Here is a 20,710-nt window from a genome sequence, read left to right as displayed (position 1 = left end):
TTAGAGACCAACACTAGTTATTAAAATACCTACTCCCAACTTCAGGAATCAACCATTCAAATCATAGCTGAACCTGTCTTAACCCAGCACTCAAGCCTCCCAAGGGAGGGAGTGGTCCTTCACAGGAGGCCTGAGGTGGCAGGGGCGGGGCTTGAGGCATCCGTATTCTGAAAACCCCTATGAGTGATTCTGATTCACTCTCACGTTAAGAGTTTTTCTGAGGTCCGTGAACCCCCTGAAATCAACTGTAAACAAATGTGTCTGCAAACAGATGTTCAGTATTCTGGAACACTTATCCATAGCTTTCATCTAATTGTTTTCATCAAATTTTCATAATTCAAAGAATGTGAAGATTCATTGTTCTGAACTCAGTTCAAGCCTTCACCGATCTGGTTGTCTACATAAACCAGAGGAAATTTGAGAAGAAGCTGAACACAAGCATTCTCTGTACAGAGACTTCCTGTTATATTTCTCTTTTTCAATTTAGTTTTTTTCCCTCCAAAGTCCAATCTGTTCCTATTTCTTCACTTCTATTTTTAAACTGAAATTTTTTGGTTTCAAAATAACTATAATCTAAAAACTCATCTGATAAAAGACAGGGAAAATTAACTTTCCAATTTCCCTTACAACATTTCTCCCATTCCTATATGACTTTGTTATTAAAAAAATTTTTTTAAACCTTACAAGCACTTTTGATCTGCTTTTCATATTAGGCTAATAACTTGACCAAACATATGTGTCTTTATTTTTATTAACAGCATCCTGGCTTGCCTATATTTTTAAAGTAACAAATCATACATAGAGATAGTACTTTTTTTTCCTGTTCCTTGTCTTGACACATCACTATAACGAGGAATGATACTATATTGTATGTGTTAAATAGGCTCCAATCTGTGCTGGCGGTTTGGTTTTATAAATAAGAACATTCTTTGTCCAGGAGGAAGGCCTAGGCACTCAGATTTTCCAAAACAATTCTCTGTATCCAGGGTACCCAAATAAATTCAAGCACTTCAGTATCAAAACTGATGTAGCTGTCTGCTCCTGATTGAGGTTATGTCCTCTAAGTGCACATTAGTTAAATAAGCCATTTTTTACTATTTCTGTGCAAAATGAATATTCACTATTCAAAAGAACATTCCCTATCATAATTATATAATCAGTTCAAATTTGTTCTTAAGCAATGCAAGGCATGCTTGAAATCCCAACCTGACAAAATGGCTAAAAGTAAGCTTTAAAATACATTATTTGACTTGGGAAATATCTAAGAAGACTTTGTATCAAACTTCACATCTACAGTTGTCAACAGATTTTGCTGAGATACAGATTTCAGCATGGAGGTAGTCACAGCACATAGTAAACACTATACTAAATATGACCTCAGTCAACCTGGGGTATAATTCTATTTTCCTGAAACCAATTATTTAAGCAGATTTCTTCTTGATGGAATGGAAGTAACAGAACCTCACTCATTAAGATACTATGAGAACCAGTAGAATAACATCAGAGCAAGCCTGTGGAAGCTGGGGAGAGTGATACAAGTAAGATATTAGCATAACTGCTGTTCTCTTTAACACAAATGCCCTCCAAAACGTATAGGATGTGTCCTGCACACAAGTCATCATGAATGAGGTGACAAGTGTCCTTTGGGTGAAAACGAAGGCAAGAAAAAGAAAGAGCCAAAGGAGCTGAAGTCCTTAAGCAGAAGCACTCACTCATAGGAGAGGGGCAGTGGGCCGACCAGTGACTGACCATTTCTTTTGACAAACACTTGGTACTCTGACTCTATGCAAAAAACTGATGCACTAAGAGCCCAGCGAGCTCACAGTAATGGCAGCTGGGGCATCCCCTTTATCTGGCAAACAGCCAGCTCCTGCATTCCTAACGTAGGGCTGTATGTGCCTGATACTACAATGCATGTTCCAGGCTTGGGGCACTGATGAGAGAGTGAGCACCAGCCAGTTCACCAGTAGTCAGGTAACCACACTGAGACACCAAACCAGGTGCTTCCTAGGAAAGCAAGCATGTGGGCTCCACCTTTCTACTGAGTGTGCCCATGCCCAGTAGTGAGCACCATCAGACTGGGTTCCAGGGCTATTGCACAGTTAGTTTATCTTTATCTGGACAGAGCAAAACATGTGGTTTCACACCTGCCATTCATTCCATGGGTTTCTGAGAATATTTTTAAACAGATATAATTAACACACCATAAAATTTACCATTTTTAGAGTGAACTATTAAGTGGCACTTGATGTATACACAGATTAGGCAACCATCACCACTAAGTCCAGAATATTTTCATCACCTTGAAAAAAAAAAAAAACATTTCCAGTAGCAGCCATTCCCCATTCACCACTTTCCCTCCCCTCTCTCCAGCCCCTGCTGCTGCTGCTGCTGATGCATTGCTTCAGTCGTGTCCGACTCTGTGCGACCCCATAGACAGCGGCCCACCAGGCTCCCTTGTCCCTGGGATTCTTCAGGCAAGAATACTAGAGTGGGTTGCCATTTCCTTCTCCAATGCATGAAAGTGAAAATGAAGTCGATCAGTTGTGTCCGACTTTTCGCGACCCCATGGACTGCAGCCTACCAGGCTCCTCCGTCCATGGGATTTTCCAGGCAAGAGTACTGGAGTGGGGTGCCATTGCCTTCTCCACTCTCCAGCCCCTAGCAACCACTAATCCATTCCCTGCCTCTATAGACTTGCATATTCTGGTTATTTCATTAAAATGGAGTGATGCAATGTGTGGCCTTCTGGGGCTCTTTTCTCTTACTTATCACAGTATTTTCAAGGTTCATCCACACTGTAGCATGGATCAGGACATGTACAAGTTTTGTACAAACATGTTTTCAATTCTCTTGGGTATATACCTAGATGGGTAATTTCTAGGCGCTCTTGAACCCTAAAGTTCATGTTAGCACTCTGTGTAAACTACCTTCCACAGCAGACAGAAGGAAATACAGTTCACCAGGGTTCCCAAAAGCCAAAGGAAGTAATGAAGATGCATAAGAAGGGAAAAAGAAGATATGCATGAAGCAATATACTACTGTTCCCAAAACGTCACTAGTAATATATTTCCCCTACATCACAAAACAGCAGTAGCCATAGCCAGGATGAGGGGAACAACACTGGACCTAAGTGGGCACAGTCAACACGTAATGAGTGCTAACCATGTACATCCAAGGCACTATGCTGAGCACATTATATGGCTTGTCTAATCATACAGAGCATGTAGGAAACCTGATTTTTGAAAATCAACACTGATTGCAACCAATTCTGCCTTCCTGCCAGAGTGGCTTAATTCATCCCGATGCTGGGCCTGGATGCAGAGGAGAAAACTAAATTGCCTAAGTAAGAAAATGACATACATTTAGGATTTGTTTGCTGTAAGCTCAAGAGCATTGGATGGGGAGTGATGCTTTGAAGGCTTGAAAAATGGAAGAAAGGGACTGATGTGTAAATAAGAGAAGGCAAGATCAATAGTATAGGAGCCTAAGAAGAAAAGACAGCGTAAGAAATTCACAATGGGCAAGAAATCCTGAATCAGTTTTATGTTGATTTTTGTTTTGAACTTCATTGACATCTCCCTCTCTTACCCTGAGACTATCAGTAATGCCTAGATCATTCTAGGGGATAAAAGAAGTGGGCAGTGCAAAACACCGAGGAGATGGCAGTGGCCAGAGGTGAAATATTTAACTAGGCGAGTGATCAGAAAATTTAAATGCTAGATATTACTAGAAAATACTGGATCTCTCACAGCACACAGTTCAAACCATTTTAAGTATTAAACGAAGAGTGAACTCAGAGCTGGAAAAAAAGGGTTCATCTGACTGTCATAATAAAATCTGAACAATTATATATGTGTGGGCAACAGGAAAACACCAGGGTTTAAATTATTTTAACACTCACTGCCTGGAAATGGCCTCAAAACAAAGACCTTGGGTGACTTTATGATGACATTCCCATGAGTGATTAGAGAGGACTAAAGCATGTCTTCAGTATCCCTGCGGAAAGCCTCGGCCCATTCTTCTCATGCTGCAGATTGCAAAACTCTAGCACAAGGGTCTTGAGGACTAGATTGGGGCCACGGTAGGTCAGTGGTCTCCCCCACAATCTTAGTCTAGTTAGGTGGGCCTGAGGCTACTCCCAGAGCAGGAGTTGGCAAATGTCTTCTGTAAAGAGTCCAATAGTAAATATTTTAGACTTTGTGAGCCAAGAGGCAAAATCAAGGATATTAAATAGATTCTTACATAATGAGAAGACAAATTTCTACATTTTTATTGATGAAATTCAAAATATAATAAAAACTGTACAACATTTTTGGTAATATAGTATACTATTTTTAGATAGCATTTTGCTTCATTGGGGTTCAAAGTTAGTGTTTCCTAACATCATATCAATTGCAAATATTCATCTATAAAAACCATTCTTCACTCATGGGCCATTACAAAACGGGTACAGGCTGGATATGGCTCCAAATCTCTGCAGTACCATAGTCTGAAGCAAAGTCAATGCTGGGAGCTCTCTTCCAAGAGTCTGGGTGTAAAATCCTGATCCAGAAATTAGAGATCTGGAGGGGGTCTTGGAATAGCTCTTGAAAGATCCAAATGTTCCTCAAACACACTGGTCTATTACCCCAGTGATTGAAATAACCATTTTTTAGCCTTATTTACTAAGCACCTGCTTTATGCTGGTTCTATCATAGTCTCTGGGGATAGATTAGTGACCAGGACACATGAGCCCCCCCCTCACCTTTATAGGGGATGCAACTGTAAACAAGAATTAGAGAAAGAAAAAATGTCAGAGAGTGGGGATGCCACAGAGAATATAAGAGGAGGTATCAGGAGAGCAACCAGGATAGGGAGCTACTTTGGATAAAGTAGTTTAGTAAGGAGTTCCTTTTCCTCAATATTCTTCATTCTTCATTTTATCAGACATTGTATACTCTTTCCAATGTGACTTGGGGGAGAGTAAAATATAATCCTATTGTGCTTTGATTTGCTTCCTCTGTTTATTGGTAGGATTTATCATCTCTCTGTACTCACCTCTCTCTTTCCATATTATAACTGTATTATAATATATTATCCAGTAATTATATATGCTATATGTATAATCTACATAATATATATATTTATATATTAGTCTTTCAGATTTCCTCTTCTGTTAATTCCTGGTTAAGACTGTTTGTTTTTCTGTTGAGTTGTTTATCTTTTTTTTCTTATTGTTTTTTAAAAAACTTTAGGGTATTAACCCCTTATTTGTGGTGATGTATGTGTGCAGTCACTCAGTCATATCTGACACTTTGCAACCCTTTGGACTATAGCCCACCAGGCTTCTTTGTCCATGGGATTCTCCAGGCAAGAATACTGGAGTGGGTTGCCATGCCCATCTCCAGGGGATTTTTCCCAACCCAGGAATCAAACCCCCTGCATCTCCTGTGTCTCCCGCATTGCAGGCAGATTCTTTATCCACTAAGCCATTGGGGAAGCCATTATTCATGATATGCATTGCAAATACTCTCTCCCAGCCTATGATTTGCCTTTTAACTTTGTGTCTTTTGTTTAAAAGAAGATTTTAATTTTCAGGTAGTAAATGATCTACCTTACATGAGATTTGGTTGTCCGTTGCCCTTTTCAGTGGGCAAATTGAGAGTCATGGATATTGAGTTTACACCTTCATCTCATCGTTGGCTATGTCTTACCCACATTTATTAATGTCTCTGAGCCTCAGCTTCCTCATCTGAAAAATGAGGACAATTCCTACCTCACAGATTTTTTGTGAAAATTAAATGGAAGGATACTAGCATAGTGGCCCCCTAACACCTCACTTTAATTGTAAGTATTTTGAAGTCCTTATAGTATGCAAAATATGATATGCAGGGTCTGTACTTAGATTTAGTATATCATGTTGGTTGAGTTTGTCTTTTAAATGAATATAAAGTGCCAAGTATAATAATATGCACTTTATTATTAGACTAAAATGTGGAAGATGGAACCGGAAAAACAGAGAAATTATTAGCTCCTTAACCCACAATTACTCCAGTGGACTCCCCTAAAGTAAAGAAGTAGCAGAGTTATAGTAAGTGGCAGTATTAAATAGGCGAGTTGTAAGCATCCTTTTAAGTGAAAATTGTATTCCAAAAGCTTGGAAACACATTTCATACTGTCAACCCTAACACAGGCCAAAATTATTTAACGGAAATATTTTAAATGATATTTATAATTGGTTTTGAGGGAAAAAAAATCACAAACTGATAGGAACAGGTAAGCCCTAGCAATTTTATAATAAATGACTTACATGAGGAATAAGTTTATAATTAAAATGCTAACAAAAAGTTAATGCTTATTTCCAGCTTTTACTTAAGATTTTTTTCAGCATTGGAAATATTGACAGCAAAGCATATTATATATGCTATAAATTTCAAGAATAATAAAAGGAATATTAAAAATTTCAATGAATATTGTGCTTCATACTACCCAGTTACATGGGCCTACATGTGTTTGCTGTTCAGGAGCCAGCATCACAGCAATACAAGGTTGAACAGAGACAACTTAATTTACAGAACTATTTTCACAGGCCAGGCATTTTCACCTACACACTCTCCTTTAGTCTTCATGAGTTAAGTACTAACTTTTTACAGAGGAAGAAACTAAAGTTCAGACAGGGTATGTCACTTGTCCACATTCAATAAGTAAGGGGAGCAGAATTTAAACTTCTGACATCAAGTGTAAAATTATGAGCCCCTCTTATAGGTGAGGATGCATGATAATAAAAAGTTTTCATGACATTTGCAAATCCATGTAAATAAGTCCCCTAGGACCTCAGGTGTTACTTGGCTTCTCCATATTCTACCCCTAAAATTGCTGAATGAAGAGGCCTCCTTTCATACGTAACCAAATCATTCTGCACTCAACGGGTATGTGTTTTTGCTAATTAGGATTTTTAATTGATTTGTTATGCTCTACTGTGGTGCTGTAGAAGACTCTTGAGAGTCCCTTGGACAGCAAGGAGATCAAACCAGTCAATCCTAAAGGAAATCAACTCTGAATATTCATTGGAAGGACTGTTGCTGAAGCTGAACCTCCAATAGTTTGGGCATTTGATGCGAAGAGCCAACTCATTGGAAAAGACCCTGATGCTGGGAAAGACTGAAGCAAAAAGGAGAGGGGTCAACAGACAATGGACAAGAATTTGAGCAAACTCCAGGAGATAGTGAAGGACAGGGGAGCCTGGCATGCTACAGTCCATGGGGTCAAATAGTCAGACATGACTTAGTGACTGAACAGCAATAACAACAACTCAAAGTATATGAACAATAAACTAAAAATACTTGTTGTCTTATTGTGTGCAATAACAAACACTACACAACATGAATACTGTCTCTGATTTGTGACCAGATTCTGAAAACATGCTTGGAAGCCTTTCAGCTTGCTCTAACCAAAAATAAGTAAGTGATTGCCATGAAGATGCATTTTAAACACGAAATGCTTGGTTCACCTCACTAGAGGCCTTTGTTTCATTTACACTTATGGTTTTATTTATTCAAATAACTTGCCTTTTTTCCCCCAGAAAAAAAGACCTACAGATCATCACCCCATCACTGCTCTACACAAAGAATAAACAATGTCAACGAGAATCACTGTACTTAACAAACTCCAGGACATGCTACAGCACTGTTTATAAGATGTAAATCGCATCTTGTTTTATTTCACTGTTCTGCTAAATTCAGGCGTCTGCTTCATTTTAGATCTATGCCCCCTGAAAAGAGCCTCCCATGCTTTATTCAATACTGCCAAATGTGCAGATAAAGCGAGGCACTGGAAACAGGGAGCATGAGACATGACCTAGATGATGTCCATTTAGATACAGATGATTGAAGGGTTACCATAGTGTGGTGGCCATAAGTGCTACTCACCGAACAGTTCCTGCTCTCTGACTTCTGAGCACATGACAGATCTCAGGCCCCCTGCATGGGTAGGGCCCAGCAACCAGCTCTAGTCATTGGAATGTGAGCAAAGTGCTAAGTCTGGCTTCTGGCCAGGACAGTTAAAAATGCCACACAAGAGCCTCCAAAGCAGTTATCCCTCTGCCGAGGTGACAGGCAATGTTCCAGTCTGGGGTCTAGAGAGAGGATGAAGACAGCACAGAGCAGCGCCCCACCCCTGCCAACCCGCAACAGATACGCAGCATAAGCAAGAAACAAACCTTTGTCAGTAAGAGCCCTGAGATTCGAGGGTTGTTTGTGATCACAGCATAAACTGGCCTCTGCTGCCAGATACCCAAAAGAACGCCATGAAAAAGAACTTGGGGTCTCTAGTGATAAGTTAGCAGATTTGTATGATTTAGTATCTAGCACTAAATGTTATTATCTTGTCAGGGAAAGGTCCATTAGCCCATAGTTACTCAGACCCCAATCATCATGTTCCAAAACCTGAATTAAATAGAGCAAGCAAAATTGAAGAGGGAAAGCTACAGTTGTAACCTTCCAAACTGCCAACTCTAATTTATTGATCTGCCAGGGTTCTTGGTTGTAAACAATAGAAACCACTCTGGCTAGTTAAGTAGAAAGGGAATTGACTAAAGATTTATTAGCTTACAGAATCTCAAGGGCAGGAGGAATACCAGCAAGGGCACCAGTGTAGCCTGCACTGCCCCACCACTGGGCACAGACACCACTGTTCATTCCACCACCCTTGGCACTGGATGCCTCCACTAGAACCAGAGGCTCTGTGGTCCTTGTGCTGAAACTTGCTTCTTCAAGTCTCTAAAGTCCAATCCAAACTCTCATGAAGGTGTATGTGAATGGTGACGCCTAGGTCACAAGAATGCTCCTTAGAGCCAAAGAAATTTATTCTTTACCTTTTTTCTTAGAAAGGTGGAGAATTCCTCAAACACAGGAAGGGAATTCAAAGGTATGGCCTAGAAGAATGATAAATACCCACTGGTTGTGGTGGTTTAGTCGCTAAGTCATGTCCGACTCTTGCAACCCCATGGACTGTAGTCTGACAGAATCCCTGGGATTCTCTAGGCAAGAATACTGGGGTAGGTTGCCATTTCCTTCTCCAGGGAATCTTCACAACCCAGGAATCAAACCCAGGTCTCCCGCATTGCAGGCAGATTCTTTACCAAATGAGCTATGAGGAAAGCTCAAATACCCATTATATATTTGATAATAGGTAATTCTGGAGAGGAGAAGAGAATGGCAACCCACTCCAGTAGTCTTGCCTAGGGAATTCCATGTACAGAGGACCCTGGTGGGCTACAGTTCATGAGGCCACAAGAGTCAGACAAGACTTAGCAACTAAATCACCACCACAAATGGGTAACATGGATAACCAATGTCCTCAATACTCATTTTAGTCCATAATCAAGTTCTGAGAGCTGTTCTGGTTTCTGCGGGTCTTCCTTCAATTCTACCCAAGTGACCTTCCAGTGAATCCCTGCTTTCACTAGCTTCAGTTGGGTGCTGTCATTTGCGATCTGTATTACAGCCTTGATACAGAAGTAATCATATGTTGAAGAATCCCAGACTAATTGCAAAGAGGACTGTAAATATTCAGATGCTCTGAAGAATTTTTCAGATCTTTTTTTTACAAAATAACTCTCTGAACTGACAGACAAAAGAATCAAACAAAGAACATAAAACCCTAACTTTGGTTTGAGAACCCTAGTGGGGATCATGAGCTGAATACTGATGATATTCATCTTCTCCACAAAAGTCCTCACAAATAATGTCTTACTTAAAAAGAAAAGAAAAACATTGCATAGTTATATATCTTGTGTATATATGCCAAACTGAATAAAAAATCAGAAGTATGCACAAGTTACCAACTTATTGATGAGTGCTACTTGGAAATAAGTTTATCTCTGCTGCTGCTGCTAAGTCGCTTCAGTCGTGGCCAACTCTGTGCGACCCCATAAACGGCAGCCCACCAGGCTCCCCCGTCCCTGGGATTCTCCAGGCAAGAACACTGGAGTGGGCTGCCATTTCCTTCTCCAATGCATGAAAGTGAAAAGTGAAAGTGAAGTCGCTCAGTCATGTCCAACCCTCAGCGACCCCATGGACTGCAGCCTACCAGGCTCCTCCATCCATGGGATTTTCCAGGCAAGAGTACTGGAGTGGGGTGCCATTGCCTTCTCCGAGTTTATCTCTAACAGTTCTAAATAGAGAAACTGTTAACCAATAAAGAAATACACAAATGGAAAGGCACAGAGGCTAAGCTCTGAGATTATTATGTATAAAAAAAGACCTATGGCACTCAGAAAATTTCTTTTCTCTAAGAATGGCTCCCTGGACGGGGAAGGGGAGGTGCAGTTTGGATACCGGGCTAGGTTTGTGGCCTGTGGCTAGTACTGGCTGACCCAGCGTGAGTATCTAATGGACCCAGCCCAGGAGTCAAGGGAGGTGAGTCTCACTATGGTGGCACGGTGGGGAGAAGGCCAAGGAAAGCTGAGATTTCCAGAGTAACCTTATTCCTTCTCTCCTCAACATCATGATCATTTACCTCTTCCTACAATTCAGTGATAAATTCCGAAATTTTCTCAATAAATTCTTTTTTTTTTTTCTGCTTAAGCTAGGTCCCAGTATTTTTTTTAATAACCAAAAGAATGTTGTATCAACTAAGTATACTCCCCTAAACCTTACTCTCCCCAGTAGCCAATTCCAGCCTTAGGTTACTGAACTCTCTTGACTAGGAATGACATAAAAGGATCCTTAGCTTCTGTGTATTCAGTATTTATGTACCAAGCTGCCACTGAGCTTAGCAGCATTAACCTGTTTGTCACTTTTTAGGAAAAGTAGTTGAAAATTTTGACACCTGGCTCAGGGGTTGAAACTTCAAATGCCTTTACAGATCAGACAGATAATATGAAGGCAGACAGTGCCGAACTGGACTCCACTGGACACTATATGCTGCATCTGAAGATGTTTATGTTTAGTTACTTGAAACACTGTGTGGCCCAAACAAAATTCTTCACAGGCCCAATTTACCTCCTTGAGTCGTAAACTAACAGGCCACTTTGCTTTTAGTTTAAATTACATATGGTCATAGACTAGAAAGCTCATAAAAGTCAATTTTGTTTCAATCATTTGAGTAGGATAAAAGTGCTTCTTGGACAGCAAATTTTCCCTCCTTGTTTTAGTAGAAAATTCTACAGGTCATTAATACGATTGATGTGAGGTATCTAAAAGAACTCAATGGCTGCTTTTAAGAGAAGCTTATCAACGCTGGTAGATAATATGCCTTAATGTGAGTCTCATGGTAATGAAGCAGGTACCTGTTACTTCCTACGAATCACAGAATAAAGAGCCAAATTACTTCTAAGCACAAGGACTCCGAAAGTGTCATAACACAGATGGAAAAAAATCAAATGTCTACCAGTCTCCAGTTGAACTACACAGCTCTGATTCTCTTTACAGACCAAAAATGAAATCCAATTCGAGAAAACTGATAAGGCTTCTTGTTTCTTGGAGAAAATGAACTGGACAAATTGCACACAGAAAACCTAAAATCTCCACCACCAATTGTTGAAAAACAGTGGGGCCTCCATTAGCAGTTCTTTTGCCCACAGAATGCTCTCAGAGGAGCTGTGAGGTTTGGAAGGAGTGCAGAAGCCTACTCTCCATCAAAGTTTTCATCAGAACCTGCTTTTTTTTTTTGGCGAAACTAAGCAAGTGTTATTTCACACCCACATATTGCTGGAATCCATTCAATTACCCTCAACGACTGTTTAAAATGAAAATGCTGTGCCTCCTGAGGACAATGTAAGAGGATTAATGAATGTTGCTCCTGAAGGACAGACGTGTAGGGAAATAGCAGAAGCCTAAAGAAGCTGGAAACTACTGCTGGGCCTTATTTTACAAGCAATTCAAACCTACCTTCAAGTATTTTGTAAAGAATAATGATGTTTAAGGCAGTTGGATATATCAAGGGCCTACTATGCCATTTTTCCTCATTCTTCTTGAAGACAATCATGGAATGAGAAAATTAAGAGGATGACAAGAAGTGATGAAGACAAGACAGAATCTTGCCATATGGTTTTTCAGGAGAAGAGGAAACAGCATTTTCCCCCCTGACACACTGTTCCAAAGGATCTGTAACTAACAAACCAAGCCAGCACTTTGCTGGGTTCTGTAGCTCTGTGACTCAGAAGTCACTTTTCTATCCAACATATTAAATGTCAAGCAAAATATCTCCGATAAGAGAGAAGAAATTTCTTCAGGAAGCTTTGCTCCTGTATGAGTTCTGATGAAACAAAATTTATATTTTAAGGCAAGACAAGAAAAATTTAAATAAACTTTTTTCTCTGCCTGTCTGGACCTCCTCCCTCCCTTCTAGTGTGCACTGTGCACCTGCATTATGCATTAACCAGACCACCCCAATGGCAGAAATATCAGCTTAACCAGAAAGCTTATTTTTTTTTCTTCTGGAGCTAGCCACGTAATTTCTTAGAAGGCAACCTTCCTTTCTCAATCCTGTAAAATGCCATGATGACCCACCACTCAGCTTATACACACAGACTTTTTGGTAACTTTATGTACAATGCCAATTTAGTACTTCCCCAAAGTTGGCTTAAAGCTCAACATTCAGAAAACTAAGATCATGGCAGCCGGTCCCATCACTTCATGGCAAATAGATGGGGAAACAGTGGCTGACTTTATTTTTGGGGGCTCCAAAGTCACTGCAGATGGTGACTGCAGCCATGAAATTAAAAGACGCTTACTCCTTGGTAGGAAAGTTATGATCAACCTAGACAGCATATTAAAAAGCAGAGACATTACTTTATCCACAAAGGTCCGTTTAGTCAAGGCTATGGTTTTTCCAGTAGTCATGTATGGATGTGAGAGTTGGACTATAAAGAAAGCTGAGTGCCGAAGAATTGATGCTTTTGAACTGTAGTGTTGGATAAGACTCTTGAGAGTCCCTTGGACTGCAAGGAGATCAAACCAGTCCATCCTAAAGGAGATCAGTCCTGGGTGTTCTTTGGAAGGACTGATGCTGAAGCTGAAACTCCAATACTTTGGCCACCTCATGCGAAGAGCTTACTCACTTGAAAAGACCCTGATGCTGGGAGGGATTGTGGGCAGGAGGAGAAGGGCCGACAGAGGATGAGATGGTTGGATGGCATCACCGACTCAATGGACACGAGTTTGGGTGAACTCCAGGAGTTGGTGATGGACAGGGAGGCCTGGCATGCTGTGGTTCATGGGGTCACAGAGAGTTGTACACGACTGAGCAACTAAACTAAACTGAACTGAAAGGAGAGCAACTGCTACAGAACAGACTGGGTCAGGTGACCTGGAGAGAACTGGGCCTCCCTTAATGGAAATTCTTACCTTAAATACTCACTTAGGACTTTATTAATGTTACTAGCTATATTATTTGTATTCTACCTATTTCACAAGATTATTATTTCTTATACTACCAAATGTGTGATGGAGCCTCCAATAAAATTAATGATGATTAGGCAAGCTTAAACAATTGACCAAATATATTGTCCTATAAGATCAAAGATTATAACAGTGTAACTTTAGATATAAGAAGACGCAACAAGAGACATCCTAGACCATAACTGACTAGTAAAACAGATGGTCCAGAGGCTTTTGACTATTGTTAACAGGGCCAAGTGCAGTAACAGGGCACTGAGCAGCCTATCAATGAAATCCCTGATTGACCTAGGAATGAGCATTCCTAGCGCCTTGGGACAAGTTGGTCGTGAAATGCCTCTCAAACCTTGGTCAAAATTAAGACCAAAAGGGAGGGGACTGTAAAACAGAGACTGTTGTCTACTATCCAGTTCTATAAGAATCAAGTCATTAGCCACTACATTCACTGACCTACAATACCCTGGAACTCAGGACAAAATCAGGATAAGGCATTTTGTGCTCTAAGAAAAGATAGGCCTTCAGATAGATATTTTCAGGAGAAAATTCATGAACCCATACTTAGAAAAGCGCTAAAACCTTTAAAGATATCTGTTACTTATGAATCATAGTAACTCTCCATCAAGCTGTGTGCTTGACTGCACTACCCTTTCTAGAGAATCGCTTATACTGGCCTCCCCCTTTACCTCTTTGGAGCAGTTCTCAAAGGTCTCTGAGAGATTGTCTCCTGAGTTATAATACTCAGTTTGGTTCAAGTAAAATTTTCCATTTCTTTCTCAGATTGACTACTGATTAATTTTTTTGTCAACAGTACTTCTCCTGGGCATATGAGCCATATATTTTGCTGCTTTCAGGTAGATTCCCTACTTGTAAAAGAAACATCTACCCAAGATTGTAGAAAAAAGTATAATCAAAGAGACCATCATTAGTCCTCTATTTATGTCCTCCAGAAGAACTTTAGCCATGTAATCATAGTAAATATCTAAGAAAGAGAAACCAGAAAGAAACACAGAAAACAGAGAGAAGGTAAAAGAATAAAAAAGAATCATAGTGATATTTGTATGCTTAAAGTTTCTGTAATATAGAAAATGTATGGATTCTAGGGGAGTCCTAATCCCACAGGGCAGTGTTTATCCACCATGTATCATCTGCCCTCATTTCATAATGCTGTAAGATTGGAACCTCTGATGTGAAAGAGGGTTTAATATTTAGAACTATTTCTTGTATACCTTGGTGAAAGAAGAGGATAAGAAAAGAGGAAAAGAATTACATGGGGACTACACATTTCTCTTTTTTATAACAGATTATTTGCTTTAAGAGAAGCATAAGCTATGATTAAAGTGGCAATATAATTGCTGAATTTTTGTGCCTCTAACACCTGCAAAGGAAGCACATTGACAAGAAACACTTGGCAACCCAATTATTTCATACAGGTTTTCATTCACCCAGAAAGCCATCCTCAAAATAGAATGGAACTTTTTCTCCTTCACCAATCTGGTAGATGCCTACGGCAAAGTATCCAAGAACCTAAATAATATTGTTTATCATTATCCCCAACAAACAAAATTTAAATAAAATAGGATTCAAGGAATTTAACACATTACTTCTAAATTTATTATATTAATTAACTGTGCATTCAGTTTATATTTCACCTTATCTCAATGCGAGGCTAAAAAGGAACAAGACTTATCCCTGGAGAGATAGGGGACATTCCACTCTGTTCCCTAAACTGGGAGAACAGACTAGATAGCTGCTCTTTCCACTTTGAAGGAACATTTTAATTTGACTGTGAAATAATGGAAAAATTAAACAAATTCAAGATTCCCACTATCTAGGAATTTGGGAAAGTAATACTGTATACCCTGAAAATATGAAAATAACTAACTAGCTAGGGGGAAGAAAATCCAGGGAAATTTTTTTCTTTAAGAGGCTAAATAAAACCTAAAACAATACTTAAAAAATAGTTATTTTAATTTCTATGTTCACTCAATTATTTCTTATATATTTTTAACCAAAGACATTTACAATTACACATAATAGGTTGAAATAATAAGATTCTTATTTTTTACTTATTGATGTCTTGGGAATAAACATTTACTAAGGGTCACTAGGAAATGTGATCCTTTCCATCATGAACAACTGCACAGACAAAACATTCAATCTAAAATAGATTATTAGGTCACAACACATACAAAGCAACTCGCAAATCAGAACGCATTTATGTTGTCTCCCAAACTGGTCAAAGATTAGCAAGGAAGTAGGAATGATGAAAAAAGGTTTCTGGGCCACCGTCCTTGACCTGAATGTTCAGTGATGGAAAGGGCATGAATCATAGGATGGGGGTAAAAGAATCAGCATAAACCAAAGGAGTGGAAAGAAGTTATAACAAATGATATTTAGGGAACGGCTGAGGCTAAAGACTTGGGACAGATTAGTGAAAATTAAAGCGACCACTATTGAATGCTTACAACATGTAAGGTTCTATGCAAATATTTCCTTTTTTTTAATGTACTTTTATTTTTTTCTTTTAATTTACTTTTAAATTACTTTTAAAACTTAATTTAATTAAAACTTAAATTAAATTTAATTTACTAAATTTAATTTAAATTACTTTAAAATTTACTTTTAAAACTGAGTCCCAGGGCTCAGACTTGCATCTCTGTCTTTGTGAGCAACCCTCACTGCCCAGATGATCTCCTGTAGTCTCACAGCTTTGAAAGAGCCACTTGTACACGGAGGATTCCCACATCTTTATTTTCAGCCTGGACATTTCCTCCAGTTTCAGACTCCTATGTCCAACTGCCTATGTGACATTTCCATATGGATATCCAAAGGATAACTCAAACTCAAGATGTTTAAAACAAAACTCCTGATTTCCATCTACTCCCCCGAAAACACAAAACAACAGAAACTACTCCTTTCTCATCTTCCTGCAAAATATATCCAATGTTGGACCACTTCCCACACCTCCACTTAAACCACTCTAAGTCACCACTGTCTCCAGCAGGAATCACTACAGCAGCCTCCTAAAGGAAGCAGATGTGAACTTGCCCTCCAGAGGCCCTTTGAGTCTATGCATTCCAAACCTTTCCATTTGAGGCTCCAGTTATCGATTCTATTGTCTGAAGTGGAAGCTAAGATTTAAGAAAGATTCTTCAACAGGTAAAAGAGAAGCAATGGAGGCTGAGAGCAGATGTGAAATGGCAAGTGCAAGGTTGCGTTAGGGGTGCCCAGGATGGAACATTTGAGAACATCCAGAGGGACAAAAGAACCTGAACTCCTAAGCAATATCAAGTCCTGAGTCAAATGTCCCCTCCAGGTTAGCCTTTCTTGACTCCTCAAGCAGAGTTCAGATCTTAATTACAGCGTTTGTCACATTATTGGATGTCTGTGCTCTGGGCCTCCCCACTAGACCCTGAGCTCATGTTGTGCCCCCAGGCCCTGGTGCAGCATGGTCATCAGGATTGTTCTGGTAAGCCCTTGGCAAAAGGGTGTTTAAAAGCCTTTGGCAAAACGTGGTAGTGCATTAGAAGAATGCAGGAAGTGACTACATCGTTCTGGAAGAGCAAATTAAGACTTAATATAGGAAATGAGGTTTCAGATATAGATGTCTGAATTAATCCAGGAAGATAACACTGATGGATTAGACAGGGACAGCAGCGGTGTGGAAAGACAGAGGTCAAGGCTTGAAGAGGAAGTGAGAGAAAGGAAAACAGTAGAAGAAATTGGCAGACGTGCCATTGAAAAGTAGGTTAGAAGTTAAAGAAAGCAGCAGCGTCCAAGGAAGAGTTTTTCTCTCTCCCCAATAGGGGGATGTTTAAAAGAAAAGAAGAAAAGCAAGGCAAAAGAAGTTGCCCCAAAGGATGTGGTTAGGGTTGATGCATAAAGACCAGGCAAGCTCAGACCTTCAGTTCTTCATCTTTTCATTCCCAAGTACCAAGCAAATTACTGAGCTCCAAGAGGTGGATAGGAGGCCAGAGGCTTAAAACTCAAGAGGTCAAAACTGAATAAAATAACTACTCAATGCCTGAGCCAAGAAGTTAATGAGGTAGGGAGACCAACACTGTTTGTGTTCTAAGACAAATCCGAGTTATTACTTCAGTCCTCCAGGTCCAATTAATTTTCCATTAAGTGGTGCTGGGGGCTGGACTTCTCACCCTCCGCTCACCACCCTGCCGACGACGTCTGCGGTGGAATTCAAGGAAAATTCGACCGAGTGGATCTTCATCACTGCCATGAAGGTAGAGTGGAAAAGCAATTCACAGTGGCTACCTACTCAGCTTTGTGCAGGCCTCACGGAGAAAACCGGGAGAGCAGAAAATACAAACAAAACCAGAACTCCTTTCTTTCCCTTGCCTTGTCCACTGCTCACGCCCTTTCCCCTCCTCCCCCCAAAAAGTAGGCTCCTGGAGAGCAGGGCTTGGCGCGTCGCTGCTGGATGCCCGCCTAACAGCGGGCCTGGCACACAGTGAACGCTCAGCAAATACTGGTTGATTATTGAATGAACCCAGCTCCCACTTCATCGTATCTGGGCATTAAAGGATGCCACCAGTGGTGCTGCTTAAGACAGCACAGAGGTGAGAGAGGAAGCAGAAGATTTTTTTTTTTTTGAAGGTCGCAGTTTGGGCAGTCCGCGGAGGCCTGGAGTTGAGGGCTCTGGAGCGAGTCCGGGAGGGGGGTCCCGGTCTAAAGACCAAGATTGCATCTTTTGCAACTGACCTTCAGGCGGGGACGCCCGCGCAGGGCGCAGCAGCCAGGCTCCGGCGTCCCACTCCTGCTGCCCCCCGCCGGCGCTCGCCGCCCGCTGCGCACGTAGGTCACCTGCCTCCGGCTGGCGCCGCGCAGCTGGCCGGGCGCGGGCTGCAGGTGCGACCCGGGCGGTCGGGGGGCCTGGCCTGGCTGGGGGCTGAGGGCTGGGGGCTGGGGCCCGGCGCGCTGCAGCTCCGCGCAGAGCCGCAGGCCAAGCAGCAGAGCGGCGGCGAGCAGACAGCGGCGCAGGGCACAGCAGCCCCTCCCGGGCAGCCTCTCCCGCGCCATGGAGGGCTGGGCCCGGCCCGGCCCGGGGCTCCGCTCCGCCGCCCGCACGCGCCCACCCGCAGCAGGGATGTGGCCCCGCGGGCCCGAGCTGCAAACTGTGGAAACTCCCCCGCGGGCCGGGGCGCGGGCTCTGACCCGCCTCTCTTCCTCTGTTCAAGGAAGCCTCGGCGTAACCTTATCCAGCCCGGCTGGCAAGGGCGCGCGGAACGGCGGGCCAGGCGGGGTCCCAGGGACGCAGGCGGCTCAGCCGAGCCAGACTCCGGGCCCAGCCCCACCTCGAGGGTCCCCGAGGAGGCGCCCTCCAGCCCAGGCTCCGGAGCCTGAAAACTACATGGCCAGAAAAAGCACAGTCCTAACGGGATCCTGGGCCATAACTTCATTTTCTAGTACTAGTGTTGTTGAAGAAACACAGGAGGAGGATAGGTGAGCTGCCAGGTTTTGCTGCAAGGAACAAATTCCGATTGTCAAGCAGCTTGTGCCATGAAGCACATTGTAAAAATACATCACACTTATATGCTCAGGTTTACAACTTCTCTCCCTCAAGAAAGAAGGGAAAGGGGGAGGACAGAATAGCGCTGGATGCAGAATAATCAAATTAAAGTTATTCCATTTCTAAATTTTGCCTGAAGCCAACCCGTGCTTTCTCCTCGTGTTATGAAATGTGTGGGGGTGAAGGAGGAGGGGGAAAAGCCAGCTAAGACATCTGACAGCAGGGAGAGAGAACAGAAGTTACCATGGCATGATGTAAATCAAATTAATTTAGCTCCCAACACACACCTCCCTGCTGTCTTGCAGAGATACAGAGGAACAAATTTATCTTTCAGCAAAATGCTCCCCAGCTGGTATTTCCATCACCACCTTGACCTTAATTAATCAGGCTGAATGCTCACAGCCTGAAGTCCAGGGTTGACTGTTCCTTTTCAATTGTGAGTAGACTTCTTTCTCACAACCCAGTTGAGGTTTGGGTTTGAGTTTGTTTTCTTTAGCTGTGGCATATTTTTTCATCCTCTATGCTTTCATTTTCCATGCTTTTATGTCAGACTACCCTTGCTGACCTGCCCTCTGCCTTTGACAGCCTATTTGTTGTTGTTCAGTCTCTCCCTTGTGTCTGACTCTTGACCCCATGGACAGCCTATAGCATGAACAACAGAGAACAAATATGGAACCCCGCAGCCCCTAGGTGGGAAATTACACTCTCCGTCTCAATTTCAGGAATTTTCCATAAGGAGCCCTCCTTTCTAAAATTCTTCTGGCTTAAGAAAGACCCAATTGAATCTTTGTCACTGCACAAAGCACTTGGGGTATTTCTCTGCATGTAACAAAACTTCTCCACCTGATACAGTCCACTCTCTGAGCACTCTAGGTCCTCAGGCTCCTGTGGGTTTCATTATGGTTGAATTTTGGTGTTTTCCTAGATGTAACTCTCTGGCTATTGCAGATAGGCTCTGTTTTAAAGATACCGATCAAGTTCACTTTTCCTGACACAAACTCTCAGACAAAACATCACATCCCTTGACTACTTAAACAACATGAGCTGTGGTGTTACACTTGAACTGAATCAGGTGTGCTGAATCAGGACCCTGCCTTTCAGAAACCTTGAGACTTTGGGCAAAATAGCTTCTGTGAGTCTCAGTTTTCTCATGTGTAAATAGACATATATCTCATAGGATTACAAAGATTGCATAAAAATTAAATGTTCAATACCTATATAATGCATGGTTATAGAAGTTATTCAATTAATAGTGATTATTTTTATTAATTACCATTAAAGAAAACTCTGGATGTTATGAAAAACAAGCTTTAAGCATTGATTCCAACGGAAGAAGTAATTTTGCCTCCTAGAAGACAATTGGCAATTTCTGAAGACATTTTGTTACAAGCAGTGAGGGTCAGGGGAGGATGCTGCTGCTGCTGCTGCTGCTGCTGCTGCTAAGTCGCTTCAGTCGTGTCCGACTCTGTGCAACCCCATAGACGGCAGCCCACTAGGCTCCCCCGTCCCTGGGATTCTCCAGGCAAGAACACTGGAGGGGGTTGCCATTTCCTTCTCCAATGCATGAAAGCGAAAAGTGAAAGTGAAGTCGCTCAGCCGTGTCCGACTCTTAGCAACCTCATGGACTGTAGCCCACCAGGCTCCTCCATTTTCCAGGCAAGAGTACTGGAGTGGGGTACCATTGCCTTCTCCTACTGGCACCTAATGGGAGAGACCAGAGATGCCTCAAAATATTAGAAAATATAACAATATTTGTTTAAGATATTTATCTTACACTGTATTCTCTGAACTAGGAGTACCCAAC

General features: G+C 41.6%; 1 protein-coding gene across 4 annotated transcripts in view; it reads right to left on the bottom strand.

The window, feature by feature from the left end:
• METTL24 (methyltransferase like 24) overlaps nucleotides 1–18,498 on the bottom strand; it is a 153,753-nt gene extending 135,255 nt beyond the window's left edge. For all 4 annotated transcript variants that reach the window (XM_061427608.1, XM_061427606.1, XM_061427605.1 and 1 more), the window contains exon 1: nucleotides 18,099–18,498. In XM_061427608.1, coding sequence (XP_061283592.1) covers nucleotides 18,099–18,416 — 318 coding nt within the window. In that variant the 5' untranslated portion in view covers nucleotides 18,417–18,498. The remainder of the gene's footprint in view (nucleotides 1–18,098) is intronic.
• Between the last annotated feature and the right edge of the window lie 2,212 nt (nucleotides 18,499–20,710).

Source organism: Bos javanicus, chromosome 9, assembly GCF_032452875.1.
Source record: "Bos javanicus breed banteng chromosome 9, ARS-OSU_banteng_1.0, whole genome shotgun sequence".
Classification (NCBI taxonomy): domain Eukaryota; kingdom Metazoa; phylum Chordata; class Mammalia; order Artiodactyla; family Bovidae; genus Bos; species Bos javanicus.
Note: the sequence above shows the minus strand (reverse complement) of the source record. Positions and strands in the feature narration are given on the sequence as shown.